The 17124-nt window shown below is 32.0% G+C and overlaps 1 protein-coding gene across 1 annotated transcript; it reads right to left on the minus strand.

The window, feature by feature from the left end:
- Nucleotides 1-6648: 6648 nt before the first annotated feature.
- Nucleotides 6649-12956, minus strand: LOC100932652 (olfactory receptor 5D18-like; the record flags this gene model as incomplete). The annotated part of the gene is made up of 2 exons (XM_003773808.2): nt 12034-12956; nt 6649-6658 (listed from the first exon to the last, which is right to left on the minus strand). Coding segments are annotated over exons 1-2 (933 nt in total), but the record flags the coding sequence as incomplete, so codon positions are not given.
- Nucleotides 12957-17124: the final 4168 nt, after the last annotated feature.

The raw sequence follows: 17124 nt of genomic DNA on the forward strand, positions 1-17124 counted from the left end.
TAGAATTATATTTCTGGTCCTTTTCTTTTTTTCTTAGTATTTCATTTGGTAATCTCCTCAAGTACTGTGAATTTGGTTGCCACTTCTTTGCTAATTTTTAAATTTATACAACCTACTCCACACTTTTCCTTAATCTGTAATCTCCAATTTCCACTTGCTTTTCAGACATCTCAAACAGGATGACCAATAGATATTTAAGCCAAATATATACAAAATCGAATCTAATTTCATCCTAATAGAACAAATTTCACCAAAACAGAACAAAATTTCACCCTAATCCCTGTGACCATTCTATTTTTCCTATTTCTGAAAAGGCCAGAACCATCCTGGATTCCTGACTACCTCTCAATTACCTCCATGTCCCAATATTTAATATGGCAACAAGGCTATCAATTTCATCCTTGCAACATTTCTTGTCCATCTTTTTTTTTTTTTTTTTTTCTCACCTCTGACACTTTGTAGACCTGGTAGGTTTTCCTGGATAAGATTCTACTTATGCCAAATCATTTTCCATTCAACTGTTAAAATGTTTTTTGTTTTTTCCCTAGATCATAGATCTGGCTATGTCACTCTCTTACTCAATAAATACTAATGGTTCCCTATCATCTTTCAGATCAAGTAAAAACAAATAAACCAAAACACTTTATTTGACTTTCAAGCCCCTATGTAACCTAACCTTTTTCTTCATTGTTATTCTTTCTATACCTCACTCCTCCCATGTGTTCTTTGATACAATGACATTGGCTTCTTCCTGTTCTGTTAACAATATACTTGATCTCCAACCAAATCATTTCCAATGGAGCAGTAATGAACTGAACTAGTTATGCCCAGTGAAAGAACTCTGGGAGATGACTAAAAACCATTACATTGAATTCCCAGTCCCTATATTTTTGCCCACCTGCATTTTAGGTTTCCTTCACAGGCTAATTGTACAATATTTCAGAGTCCGATTCTTTTTGTACAGCAAAATAACGGTTTGGCCATGTATACTTATTGTGTATCTAATTTATATTTTAATATATTTAACATCTACTGGTCATCCTGCCATCTGTGGGAGGGGGTGGGGGGAAAGAGGGGAAAAATTGGAACAAGAGGTTTGGCAATTGTTAATGCTGTAAAGTTACCCATACATATAACCTGTAAATAAAAGGCTATTAAATAAAAAAAATAAAAAAAAAATAGAAAAGAAAAAAGACCAACAGTATCCTTCAACAACAACAACAACAAAAATATATACTTGATCTTTCCATGGGTATTTTTTCTAGTTATCCCCTATGCCTAGAATTCTTTACTTCTTCCTGTCTACCTGCTGACTTCTCTGTCTTCTCTTAAGAACTAAATAAAATCCCATTATATATAAGAAAACTTTTTCAACCTCTCTTAAATCTATTTTAAGTATTTTATTTTTCCAAATATATGCAAAGATAATTTTCAAAAATCACCTTTGCAAAACCCTGCGTTCCATTTTTTCTCCCTCTCCACCCCTCCCCAAGACAGCAAGACAGTCTAAGTTAAACATGTGTAAGTCTTCTGAATATATTTCCATATCCATCATGCTGCATAAGAAAATCAGATCAAAAGGGGAAAAATGGGAAAAAGAATCAAACAAACAACAACTCATCATCATTATTATTTTTAATATTCTTGAGTAATCAGGACTCCAATCTGTTGATGAGTTTATTACTGAACTCAAGCAGTATTTATAGACCCAACAAAAGGATGTGTTGGTAAATGCTGAGATTGCTGGGGGAAAATAAGAAGCATTCACATATGCTTTCAAGTTTAATCTATATCATCAGAACTTTCTTAAATCTAGACAATCTGCAACACATCAACTCCTGACTTATTAATAATGCCAATTTCTGAGATATAATGTGCTCACAAGGAATAGTTAATAATTAAAGCATGTTCCATCACATACTCCTTAGCATGAGCTTCCCTTCCCTGCTTGGAGTCCCTTACTTATTGTTGTATGCAATTCCTTTCCTCTATGCACCACACATGACCAAAATATTGTCATTTCTATGTCTACTCTTGCTTTTATCTTCCCTCTTTAATTATACAGTCAATTGCCTAGTTTAAGACTTAATATGTCAGAACTCTTGAGTATTTGAATATTTTTTCCATTGGTTTTCCTGCTTCAAAACTCTTTCTTTTCACTCCTATACATTCTTCCTTGAATGATTTTTCTAAAACAGAGATCTGAAAATATCTCACACCCTAAATTCAAATTTAGGGACTTCCTATTTTAAGATCAAATATATTTACTTTTTTTAAAATTTTAAATATTTTACTGACTGGTCAAATTATATTGTAATGTAATTCAAAATAATTATTTTATACAATACTTCCTGCCCATTATATACTATGATCCAGTCTAAATTGAGCTGTGGTATGATTCTTAATCTTTTTTCCATCTCTTTGTCTTTTTGTCCTCAACAGTGAGAATATGAAAATGATTTTGAGTTCTGATTATGAGAATTCCTTTTTTGGTTTTATTTTATTTTTAGATATTTATTTCCTTCAAGTTTGGCTCTGAATTGTTCTGAATTCACTTTTGAATTACAAGCATACAGTTTATAAGAGAAAATCAACAGAATTATTTTTTATATAAAATATTAACACATTTTCATAGACCTATAATCTGTTATCCTCCCTAAACTCTTGCTTTCATACTTCATCTAAGAGTGCCTGTGATATTCAGTATCCTGACTTCCAAGAGCATTTTACATTCATTGTATTAACAATTAGATAACAAAAAAAATTTCTGGAAGTACCTTTAAATATAAATTGTCCTTATTTGGACCTAGCAACTTCAGTAAAACAATTTTCTAATTAAAGTCACACGTGTTTTATGAAAACTGTTTTCACATTGTAACTTTCAGGACTTCCTCTACCAGTTATGATTTTAATATTTACATTAGCAAATTAGTCTTACCTAAGAAAAAGAAACATTTTCAAATACAGAATTCAAAAGGATCTCTAAAAAATAAAGAACAATGTGTACAATAATATCAGTATTTGATTCATTATCTTATATAAATTAAAAGCTGATTTACATTTTAAATTACATTTTTTATTACAAACTGTTAAAGTAATATCTTCAGCCTAAAAGATGTTCCTGATGCCTGGGAGCTAGCATTGCTTTACCCCTTCCACCTCCCTCTCAAAAAATTATATTATCTTTGTTATTTGTGTATACAAACACACACACACTCACACACACACATATTTATATACATGCACATATGTTTTCACTTCTAATGAAAAGAAAGCTAATTTAGATCAAAGGCAAAAAGCACTTGGGCTTGTAACAGTGTCTGGAATATAGTACACATTTGCTAAGTGCTTTCTGATGGATGAATTCCAGTTTAAGATCACAACTTTGGAACTTGAAAGGATTTTATAAACTATCTAGATTGTTCATCTAATTAAAAAAAAAAGAAAGAGGTTGGGAGATGTTCAAGGAAAGATAAACACAAAATATAAAATGCTCAAGTTGAATCCAGGACCTCTGACTTCTAAACTTCTGCTCTTTATTTCATCATTCTGATGGCATTCTAAAAAACAGAAGTAAGGTTGAAAGACTAAGGCAACTATTGCCAAAATGTATATCATTCTATATAAGTGAATCTTATGTTTTTTAAAACTTGAGCAAAATTCTATTTTTATCATCAATATATGATGATATTAACAGCACACTAAGAACATAAAACCTAAGAACAGAGAAAAAAAATGGAATGTTTTATTTGTTTCTGTGAGAAAGCTCACAAGAGGTCTCTAAATTTATAGGCAAAAAGTGCTTAATGAGAATATAGAAATAATTTAGCAACAACAACAAAAACAACCCATTTCATAGAGGAGAAAATCATTCCAGTTTGGGGCAGTAAATTGTCCATGGTCACAAAATCAGTGTGTACTTTGGAATGGTGGGCTGAAATCTTGGGACTTTCAGATGAGGTCTCCCTTCCCCATGTCACTACCTAATCTCTACTTCTGAAGAGTAGGAGGAAGAAGAAGAAGGAGAAGGAGAAGGAGAAGGAAAAGGAGAAGAAGGAGAAGGAGAAGAAAAAGAAAAGGAGGAGGAGGAAGAGGAGAAGAAAGAAGAAGAAGAAGAAGAAGAAGAAGAAGAAGAAGAAGAAGAAGAAGAAGAAGAAGAAGAAAGAATTCAAATATTTTGCTCTTATAGTATATCTGGCTTGAGGAGACTTTTGCGATTTCCAATAGAGATGATGGAATATTTTAATATTGGTGAGGATTATAAAAATACAACAATTAAATCCAGTCTAAGAATTCCTCTAAAATTATTAATGTATAAAATTAATGAAGCCTACTTTGTTGATACACAATTCAATTTACACACACACACATATACAAGGTACAGAGGAAAAAAGAGGGACGAGATTAGGAAAATGAAGAATATAAAAATATAGAGGAGTGCAAAGGGTCCGGGCAATAAGAGACAAACAATGTGACATGACTTACCAGTAAAGATGATCTTAAGCAAGTCATTTGTCATTTGGGAGATTCACTTTTCTTGCTAATAAAATGGGGGAGAGGACTCGACATATAAAATTTTTCACAATTGAAGTTTTTTAATCTTAGGAAAGGTAGAAGGAGAAGGAAATGGCATAGAAAAAAAATCCCAAATTTAAAATTTCCATGTCACAAAAATATAGTGTATAGTTCAGGTGTGATTTCTGGTGCCCTTCCTCAGCTCCAAATTATATTTCTCCTATAATCCTTCAATTCTGCATCAGAACACAGTGTTAAAAAGGATATAAACTGACTTACAACCATTCTTGTAGGCCAGAAGCAATTCTTTTGGAAATGAGTGTGCTTTCCTCGAAGAAAATTAAATGATATTTAGTTGAAGTCTAGTGAAAAATGTTTGCATCTAATAATTGTGGTCTGTATTATTCAGTTAAGGGTAGCAAATCAGATCTTGTTCCTCAAAAGGAATCATATTTGTAGGGAGAGAGTCTCTGTGGAATATTTCTGTCTGAAATGAGTGAAGTTCAGCAATAAAAGCATTTGGGGATTTGGAGACTTGCCTGCTAAACTGTATGAAGTATATTTCAATATTATTGTTTGACACTTGCTTTTAAGGTTCCAGATAGAATATAGTTTTTTAGAGTTCATAAACCATTTTGAAGGGTTACTTTGGAAAAGAAAAAAAAAATACCACCACCACCATCACCACCTCATCTAATTCCTTCACTTTACATATGAAGGAAACTGGCACAGGAATACAGAAAGACTTTTTCCAAGGTCACATGTGTCATTTTTTATCTAAGAGACAATTTGGCAAATTTTAAGTTTTGAGGAAAAATTCAGTTCTTTATCTCCTGTCCCATACTGGCCTTTATATATTGGCTGAACTTATTTTCTCACCATTGCAATTTATGAAGTTAAATTTTATGAATAAAAATTTTCCCTGTAGTATGGCCATAGTTATGCAGTGATGAAGTTTATTATAATAGCATTCTATTGTTGTTTCATTCATTCATCAACAAAGATTTTGTTAAAAAATGCTATAGTGTGTGAAGCAATATACAGTGACTCTGGAGAAAGACAAACCCAACAAAGTAAGATGATTTATGGGGCTACTGTAAAGACCAGCTTCTTAAACTTTGGGTCATACACTCCTAAGGGGTATTGTAACTAAATGTGGGGTCACAAATTTATGAGGTATTACTAATAAAAGTTTGATTTTTATATTCATTTTATATTTATAGGAATATAAAATTTCTTGGGCAAAAAAAGAAGTCACCAGTGTAAAAAGTTTGAGACACCCTGTATAAAAAGGAAAAATCATGTACTTTAATATAATGTTATAAAGAATAAAGTTCCGATATACCCAAAGTGCTATAGCATTGTGCATACCCTTTGATTCAGTAGGGTCTACTGGGCCTGTATCCCAAAGAGATAATAAATAAGAAAAAAAAAAAGAACTCCATGTGCAAAAAGGTTTTTAGCAGCCATTTTTTGTAGTGGCAAGGAACTGGAAAATGAGTGGCTGCTCATCAGTTAGAGAATAGCTGAATAAGTTATGGTATATGAATATTATGGAATATTATTGTTCCATAAAAACAATCAGCAGAATTATTCAGAGAGGTCAAAAGAAACTTACATAGACTGATGCTAAGTGAAGTGACTAGAACCAAGGGAACATTGTTCACAGCAACAAGATTGTGTGATGATCAATTCTGATGAATGTGACTCTTTTCTTTTTCTTTTTCTTTTTTGATGATGAACCTCTATTTTCTTTTCTTTTTTTCATGTTAAATATGTTAAATCATACACACACTCACACACACATGTATACAGTTATCTTGCTGCAGAAGAAAAATCAGATCAAGAAGGAAAAAAAAATGAGAAAGAAAACAAAATATAATCAAACAATAACAGAAAGAGTGCGGATGCTATGTTGTGGTCCACACTCAGTTACCATGGTTTTCTCTCTGAGTATAGATGGCTCTCTTCATCACTGAACAATTGGAATTGGTTTAAATCATCTCATTGTTGAAGAGAGCCACATCCATCAGAATTGATCATCATATACTCTTGTTGTCTTGTATAGGGATCTCCTGGTTTGGTTCGTTTCACTTAGCATCAATTCATGTAAGTCTCTCCAGGCCTCTTTGAAATCATTCTGCTGGTTATTTCTTATAGAACAATAATATTCCATAACATTCATATATCACAATTTATTCAGACATTCTCCAATTGATGGGCATCCATCCAGTTTCCAGTTTCTTATCACTACAAAAAGGGCTGCCACAAACATTTTTGCACATGTGTGTCCCTTTCCCTCTTTTAGTATCTCTTTGGGATATAAGCACAGTAGAAACACTACTGGGTGAAAGGTTATGTACAGTTTGATAACATTTGGAACATAGTTCCAAATTGCTCTCCAAAATGGTTGGACCTGTTCACAGGTACACCAACAATGTGCTGAATAGATGCTACTGACTATTTTAAGAAAAAGTCCATTTATTCCTATACTTTATAGTGTTTTTAATAAAAATGGGTGTTGAGTTTTATCAAATACTTTTTCTGCATCTATTGAGATATTTTTTAGTAATTTGATTATTGATAAAACCAATTTTACTAATAGTTTTCTTAATATTGAACCAGCCCTGCATTCCTGGTATAAATCCTACTTGGTCATGGTGCATTATCCTGGGGATGATTTTTTTGTAATTTCTTTACTGATATTTTATTTAAGATTTTTGCATTAATATTCATTAGAGAGATTGGTCTATAATTTTTTTTTTTCTGTTTTCATCCTACCTGATTTCAGTTAAGTACCATGTCTGTGTCATAAAAAGAATTTGGTAGGAGTCCTTCATTTTTTCAAATAGTTTATATAGTATTGGAATTAATTGCTCTTTAATTGTTTGGTAGAATTTACATGTAAATCCATCTTGTCTTGGGGATTTTTTCTTAGAGAGTTGATGAATACCTTTTTCTATTTCTTTTTCTAAAATGGGACTATTTAAGTAATTTATTTCCTTTTCTGTTAATCTGGGCAACCTATATTTTTGTAGGTATTACTCCATATCCCTTAGGTTATCAAATTTATTGGCATAAAGTTGGGCAAAATAGCCCATAATATGGGGAGGTACCTGGATGGGGATAACCTAATGGGGGGAGGCACCTAGGATGACATAATGGAGGGAGGTACTGAAGAGGTTACTGACATTCTAATAATGTCTAAAATGAATAGACCTTTATCCTGTCAAACAAAAGAAGGAATGATTATAGCCTAAAGATATAAAACCTTTATCTCATCAAACATTAAGAGGGAAAGGTCATAACTTAAGGCAGAGTAACTAAATAGGACAATGGAGAAACTGTATCCGGACATTAAAAGGGAACTGTGGCATAACACATCACATTGCTCATGGACTATTACAATATCCCTCTGGATGGTCTCCCTCTTCAATCTGTAAATACTCAAGTCCACTCTGCCATCAAAAAGATCTTCCCAAAGTAGAAATCTGATTATGACATTCCCTCCTGGTTGCCATCAGTTGCAAATATAAAAACTATTCATTACATTTTAAACCATGGCATGACTCTGCCTTCCTTCCATTAATATTTGTCTTATCTATCACATACTCTATAAGCCAATGATTCAAGTGTCTCTGTTATACTTGGACAAGATATTTCATTCTAATCTGAATCTTCACTGACTGTCCCACATCCTAAAATTCTGTCTCATCTTTGTTTCTGCTTTTTGCCTTTCAAAAAACCTTTCATGGTTTCCTTTAGGTATCAGCTAAAATTCCACCATTTGCAATAATGTTTCCCTTGCTCTTCCACCTAATATTAATGCCTTCTCTCTGATGTAATTAAAGATGCATAAGCCTTTTTTTAAATTCTCATTTCTGCCATTATTATTTTTGTCTAGCATGATAACTTTTTTTTAAATTTAATAGCCTTTTATTTACAGGTTATATGTATGAGTAACTTTATAGCATTAACAATTGCCAAACCTCTTGTTCCAATTTTTCACCTCTTACCTCCCACCTCCTCCCCCAGATGGGAGGATGACCAGTAGATGTTAAATATATTAAAATATAAATTAGATACACAATAAGTATACATGACCAAACTGTTATTTTAGCATGATAACTTAAATATTGTTTAAAAAAAAAAGCCAAGACTTCCAACTATTTTGATTGAAATAAAAAAAAAAAAAAAACAGATGTGAAGTGGAAAGGCAACAGAATTTATATCTACATGATAGTTATAAATTGCAGAATTTTCCCTTACTACTTGATTATGGATCAATGAGAAGATCTTGAAATGAAAGTTTCATGCATTTTGAAATGTAAATCTTTTTCACTTTCCAGAATAGTCTTAAATTCCTATCTCTGGCTGTTGCAATTCAAATTTATACCTTCTTTTCTTCTTTCCTTTTTCTGGTTTGACAGGAAAATATATGTTTTAAAATAATCTCTGTTCATTGTTCTGAGTTAAATAAGAACTTTATACCTAGGCTGAAATGTATAATGAAACTGGCTTTTGCTTTCTACATTTCTATATGTGGATAATTTGGAATGGCAGCTATCACTATCAAATATTCTCTGGATATGTCCATAATAATATCCTATCTATATTTCTTTTGTATATAAATATTTATTTGGTTTCCTCAATTAGACTGCAATTTTTTTTTGGGGGGAAGGACTGTTGTATACTAATAGATTAATGGAGTATTAGGTATATAGTAGATACTGAATACATTGGCCCCAACTTGCTTTATAGCTCTAATGAACAATAGGTAGTTTATATCTGCCTTAGATTGAAAATAGTCTATTTCATCAGTATTTGAGACCTATTGTAGAATTTTATCATTGTCTAGAATTAAATATGGGTTGTTAATTACCTTATTGTTGAATGAAGGATAAAACTGAAAAAAAATTGAAGCAGCATTTCTCAAAGTGAGATCCAAAGACCTCTCCGGGTTCCTGAGACCCTTCTCCTCACTCACCTTTAATAAACTTTTGTACTCACCTAATGTATGGTAAGATCTATGTTAAATTATGGATATAGGGAAAAAATAGATTCCCTACCCTTGGGAGATTAAAATCTAATGAAGAAAGATCAACAGAAACACACACACACACACACACACACACACACACACACACACCATCTTTTGTAGGAAAAATAGGATACAATCACAGAGCATACTCAGTAGAAAAAAAAACACACTAGTACTAAGGTATTTTAATGTTTAAAACAGGATATTATTAAGTATCATGTTGATATGTTATATTAATAATTATACTCTATATTAGTGATTACATATAGTTGAATAATCAGAGAAATAAAACTTTTTAGAGGTCCTTGATTTTTAAAACTTTAGAGATCCTGAGACAATAATTTGAAAATTCCAGACAAAGAAAAATATATTTTTTTAAAATAAAGTTCTACTTCTAAGAATTCTTTTTCATATCAAAAGAAGGAATATACAAGATACTTCTTTCTTTGTTTCCATATTATCAATCCATATTAATGAGACATCCTGGTTCACTGTTATAATACTCAGTGAAATCTAATGTCTTTTACAACACTCTCAGTGGTCAACACGTGTTTCTAACTTCCATAAGAAACTGAACTCATATCCAGACTTCAGCTCATTTTTGGTCCTTTGTTTACTATACTATAATAGAAGAGAAAGTTGCAGGAAGAAAAAAGACCTCCAATTATGTAAAATGAGCAAATTTATTTTACCTCCAAATCTTAGAAGATTGTTTTTGCTTTGAAGCTATTTTTATCCCATTAAATTATGTCTAAGTTTTTGTTTTGCTGGGAGTGGCTTATTTGATTGCTATTGTATTTTTCTTTTTTTTTTTTCTGAAGTAATTATTTTCATATTACACATTTTGTTTTTTCATTTATGCTTGGGCTCAGGATTTTGTGTGGAATTAACTGAGTGAAGATACTCTTGTGGGAAAAAAAAAAAAACCTTAATTGTGACTTGAGACTTTATAATAACAAATAGCTATAGCTAAAAGTTGTAGGTGATTGTCCCCTACTGTTTCCCCACCATCTCTTAATTAGCATTTAAGTACTTCTTTTAAAGATGATGATGAAGAAATCTGAAAGGAGGGAAAGGGACCCACATGTGCAAAAATGCTTGTAGCAGTCCTTTTTGTAGCAGCAAGAAACTGAAAACTGAGTGGATGCTCATCAGTTGGAGAATGACTAAATAAGTTATGTTATATGAATGTTATGGAATATTATTGTTCTATAAGAAATGATCAGTAGGAAGATTTCAGAGAGGCCTAGAAAGACTTACAAGAACTGATGCTAAGGGAAATGAGTAGAACCAAGAGATCATTGTACACAGCAACAACAAGATTTTATGATGATCAATTCTGATGCATGTGGCTCTTTTCAACAATGAGATGATTCAGGCCAATTCTACTGATTTTGTGATTAAGAAAACCATCTACACCCAGAGAGAGGACTGTGGGAACTGAGTGTGGATCAGAATATACTATGTTCATGCTTTTTGTTGTTGTTTACTTGGATTTTGTTTTCTTTCTCTTTTTCTTTTCCTTTTTGATCTGATTTTTCTTTTATAGCAAGATCATTGTATAAATATGTATGCATATATTGGATATATTATTACCACATTCAACATATATTGAATTACTTCTCATCTAGGGGAGGGAGTAAGGGGAGAAGGGGGAAAATTGAAACATAAGGTTTTACGGGTGTCAATGTTGAAAAATTATCCATTATTATCCAATTATTAAGTTTTGAAGATAAAAAGCTTCAATTAAAAAAAGTGATAAAGACTTTGAATTATCTCATCAGAAGAGTTTGCCACTATTGACTTCTATTCTTTTGTTTCTGAGTTAGATTTCTATGATTAAAATGTAAGTCTCAACTCCCCCAAACAATCAGAGAAAAGGTCTAGTGGGGAGTGTGGGCATTGGGGGCTTCTAAGTTCAGAGATCTACTCAGTCTTGTGTTTAACAGTTTATGCTTTGGATTTCTTTGCAGACAAACATTTTGTCAGTTGGAAGATGCCCTTTCTTGGGGGACTATAATAACCCTCTTTTTGCTTTTTCTTATTCTGAGAGTCTCTGTTTTTGTGGACAATACTGTCTCACACAATGTGTTAACCAAATGTTTAGACACTAGAAAAGTATTCCATTCATGTTAAGGAATAAATATATTAAATAAATATCCTATTAATTCTCTCAGATTTTGACAACCATGAGAGGAATCATCAGTACCAATAAATTTAGTGAAAAATCATTTTGTTGTTTTGTCAATGAATTTTGTCTTACCCTTCATGACTGCATTTAGGGTTTTCTTTGCAAAGATAATGGAGAAGTTTGCTATTTTCTTTTCCAGCTCATTTTACACATGAGTAAACTGATGCATACAGCATTAAGTGACTTATCAAGGGTCACACAGCTAGTAAGTGTCTGGGTCCCCATTTGGACTAAGAGACTCCTGACTTCAGGGCCAACTCTTTATCCATTGTGCAACCTCTCTGGCATTTCCATTAATTTCCTGAGTGTAGCTTTCACATCTTTATTTCTCAAACTGTATATTAAGGGATTCAGCATGGGGATCACCACCGTATAAAACACAGTGTTTACTCTCACCAAAATCCATGAGCCTTTGGAACTAGGCACACAGTAGAGAAAGAGGATAGTTCCAAAGAAAATGGTAACAGCTGCCAGGTGGGAGGTACAAGTAGAGAAAGCTTTGTATCTCCCACTGGATGAATTCATCTTCAGGACAGTTACAAAAATAAAAAGATAGGATGTGAGTACAAAAATGAGCGTAGAAAATGTATTAAAATTGGCAAGGATAAAAAGAATTATCTCAGTAACATATTTATCAGAGATGGAGGCAGAAAGAATAGCAGAATACTCACAAAGAAAATTGTTAATGATGCTGCTTCCAGAAAATGACAAAATAAGAAGTGAGTAGAGGAATATGCCAGAAGATACTATGCCCCATATATAAACACCTGTCAGCAACAGGACGCATCGTTTCTGGGACATGACAACTGTATATAGCAAGGGATTGCAAATTGCCACAAAGCGATCATAGGCCATCAATGCTAATAAAAATGTCTCTGTGTCCACACAGATGGAAGCAAAAGAATATTGTGTGATACAGAGAGCAAAAGACATGCTTCGGTCTTCCACAACCAAGATTTCTAACAATTTTGGTGTGATGATAGTAGAGTAACAAAAATCTAAAAAAGACAAATGACTAAGGAAAAAGTACATAGGAGTATGAAGTTTGGGGTTAATCCTAATGATCACAATCATACCTAAGTTTCCTACTACAGTAACAGTATAGATCACCAGAAATACTAAGAACAGAGGGATCCGGAGGTCTGGGTAATCAGAGAATCCTAAAAGGATGAAGATTACATCACTCTTGTTTTGATCAGCATTCCCCATGGTTCCTAGTAGAGAAAATCACAGAATACCAGGATTTTAGTAAAGTTAGAAGTGAGCACAATGGTCACATATTATAATCCCACATTGAAAACTATATCACTCCAACATCAGTTGATCAGTAGTCATTCACTACCCATTTATAAAATATTCTCTATATGCCAGATACTGTCAAAGGGATGAGAACACAGAGAAAGGCAAGATATCCCATAGGGAGAGAAAACATGTAAAGAATTATATAAAAACATAATTGTTATAAAAATATTTTGCATAATGTTACATGTGGGTTTCTAAATGGGGGTTATGGTGAGGATAGGGGGAGAGTCTGCAACCTAAAATTTTAAAATACAAATGTAATAAAAAGTGTAACTGAGGAAAATATTATATAAATAAATACTATAGATATATATATATGTATATATATATACATATATATATATATATATATATATATATATATATATAAAAGCTATATCTAGAATGTTTTTTGGAGGGAAATCACAAAAGGGAAGACACTAGAATTGATTGGGAATAAGCATTTCTGATACTTCTCAGAAGACTTTATTGTACTTTTGCTTCAATCTTCTGTTACTTATACTTTTCTTTCAAGTTTAAGAATTCTGATGGATCCTCATGATTCTTTTTTACTACTAAGAATGATTATTTCTCATTGTTTCCCTCTGAAAAATTATGTTCTTCCTAAAGCAGCATCCTCAGATGATTTTTATTTCTTGGGATATTACCTATTATTCATGTGTTTCATCTGAGCCCTTTGCAAAACCCTCTGGCCAAACCACATATTTCTGGCAAATTCCAGTTTTGTTTTGTTTTTTCTTTATCACAAACTATCACCATGTCACAAATACCCACTTATTTTTTTTCCCATCTCATGTTCCTTCATAATGATAAAAATCACTTCCAAAATACAGTTTTGCATTTTTGGTTTTTCTAATTTTTGAAAGAGAAAAAAAATAATTAAGACACAGGGAGTTATTAGCTATACCAATTTTGGGGCACAGATTGGTTCAATTTATGTTTTTGATAACTAGATTTATATAGTAATAAATTATCATACTTCTATGAATAGTGATGTTTGCCTCAAACTCCTCATCTTGCACTTCTTTTGAAGGGGTTCACAATTCATGTGATTCTAATATTGATTCTTCTGCCACCATTGATATCCATTTAGATATTCTCCATCATGTTCTCATAAAATTCCTTAGTTTCTTCTTAAAGGTGTATTTTCTTACTATCCAATATTACACCACTACTCATTTATTGACTCTTTGTTTTTTTTTTTTTTAATAAGAATAATAAGATCCATAGTCTACTTCTAAGTATCATCTGACAAAGATTAAGTGAGACCCATGAGATCAATAGGATTTTTGCTCTTGGTCCCTAGAGATTTACTCTAAATAAAAACAATTTCCTTTATGCTAGAATCACAAATGGCAAAGAGTAATTTAATATAAACAAAAACGTTCTTATTTAAAGGCCAGTAGGCAAGACACTTTGGCAAAAATTCAATAGTAGGCCCCAATTACAGCTGGAAATTGTATTTGACACTTTCCCCTTTCACTTTTATTTTGATAGGGAACAACCTATGGACCAAATATACTGTTTTGATAATCTCTACTTAATCTCCCTGTTCTCTCATCTACACATATTTAAAATCTCTTCTATGCACTATTTTCCCCTGATTTAAGATGAAGTTTTTCTGTAACTCAGTAACACATATGTGTGAATAGATTCCTTGTATGCTCCACTCATTAGAATTTACAATTTTAAGATATTAAACAAACCGGGGGGGGGGCAAAAAAATGAACAGTTTATGAATTATAATATTTTTGAAACCAGGTTAATATGAAAGGAAGATTTTTCTACTAAAAACACATAGTCCATTACTAGTTATGCCATTTTATTACCTAAGTGGACTTGGACAATTTGTTTAATCTCTTAAAATTATTCAATGCAAATATAGACAAATTTTTAGAAAATACTTATTTATTTAAGCTCGGTTAGTAGCCATCTAGTAGATTTAGAAATGACACAGAGTTCTCAAAGTCTTTAATATATATATATATATATATATATATATATATATATATGTGTGTGTGTGTGTGTGTGTGTGTGTGTTTAGGATATGTGTGTATTTTGGATGGGGATTATAGATAAACTAATATCAATGCACAATTCATTGTCTCTTCTAAGAGTAAAGCAGTGCATGTTTAATAACTGGCTCTCCAAAAGGAAAAAAAAAATGTATATGTACTTAAAGTTGAATTATAAATTTTCTCATCATTTTGTTGTCTAGATAATTAAGAAAACAAACAAAAAAAATATGCTTTGATTTAAAACACTGTTTAATTTTCAAAATTTAATTGGTCACACTAAATTTACCAAATTAACACTCCTTGGCAGGTAACATGTGGTTCAGCATAGTCCCAGATCAATAATAATATTTAAATTGACAAGAAGACAGCAAGAAAACTGAAATGGGGGATATTTGGGGAAAGGACAATTTCTCCTATTCAGGGGAGTTGCAGTAAGGGGACAGGATTTAAGGAATTTTACAAAGGAAGAAATCCTTCAAAAAGAAAGAAATGTAATGTATGGAGTTAGCATAATATGTGATTTCTTTAATGGCCATGGAGAGTTCTATAATATGACATGTGAGAGGGTGTGAGACTCAAATAAATTTAAAAATTAATGCTGAATGATGAGTTGAGATAATTTATTTTATCCAAATAGGCAAAAATAGACCAATGGTGCTCTTGAGTATATAAGAATATCAGTAGGAAAGTGCATCAGAAAGATTACAATATTTAAAATAATAGGGACAATTTGATTAAAAATGATTGCTAGGTAGCACAATAGATTGAATACTTGGCTAGACTCAGAAGGACCTCAGGTCAAATTAGTCTTAAAATCTTACTCCTATTATACTCTTACTAGTTGCATGAGCTTATGAAAGTTAGTTAACCCCATTTTATTCGATTTCTTTACTATAAAATGAGCTGGAGTAGGGAATGGTAACCTATCCCAGTATTTTTGCCATGAAATCATCAAATCAGATTCTGCAGTACCAGATATGACTAAAATAAACTATAAAAACATCAGTTGGAAATAAGAATAAAATAGTTGAAATGAATTGAGCAATGGTATGCTGAATAAAGTAGGACTTAAAGAGAAAGCATATCACATTCTTTCTTGAAGCAAAGGATTATCAGTGTTAAATTGTCTATATATTATTACCCATCCTGCCTTCTATAAATGAGTTACTCTTTCCAAGTTCACTAGAATTACTTGTGTGTAGCAATCACAGAAATTTTACTTTATGTAATCTTATATGGGATTTGATCATTTTTGCAGTTTTCCACCTTTTAAAATCGAAAGTCTTTGAACAACAGATACTATGTTCAATTACTTTGTTTCTTAGAGGCCAACACAGTCATATATACTCAATAAAAACTCAATAAATTTACCAGAATGATGATTTTTTTAAAAAATCTTGTTCATTTCAAATTACCCCTCACTCCCTGTCATCAGAAGTTTTGTTTAATCATTGAGGGTCTTATAGATAACAAATATTCTTAACTCACTTAAATTATTGAGGGAAATCTGCTATCTAGTACCTGGTAATGAGACAGAAATGGGGGGAAATAGCCAAATATGTTGACTTACCAGCATGTGGACACCTCTGTTCATATGCTATATTGCTTAGAAATTAGATGTTAGAAGTAATAGAACTGGTAGAAAAAGTGATTATCTGAGTGCAGAATAGCAATAACAATAATATGTTTTTCAGATCACATATAGTATAGTAATGGAAACATCTCATCTGATCCCATTAAAATTTTAGTAATTTTCACTGTGTGATAAAAGAACATAAAATGTCTATTTCATAGTATATTTCTGAGAAGACAAAAAGGAAGAAATAAGCCATTATGCTCTGTTCAGAGTCTGAATCTGGGAAAGATGTTGGTAATCTTACATCCTTCTCTAAGACTCTTGAGACTGCGAATCTAAAGAATCTCAAATGTTTATTTCCCACTGGGCTACAAAACAAGGTAGTAGAGGGAGGCTGGTGTCTCCTGCCATTTCAAAGGAGTTTCTTGAAATCTCTGTGGAAGCTACCATTCAGACATTAATTTCCAATTCATTTTAATCA

The sequence above is a fragment of the Sarcophilus harrisii genome, chromosome 6, assembly GCF_902635505.1.
Source record: "Sarcophilus harrisii chromosome 6, mSarHar1.11, whole genome shotgun sequence".
Taxonomy (NCBI): Eukaryota; Metazoa; Chordata; class Mammalia; order Dasyuromorphia; family Dasyuridae; genus Sarcophilus; species Sarcophilus harrisii.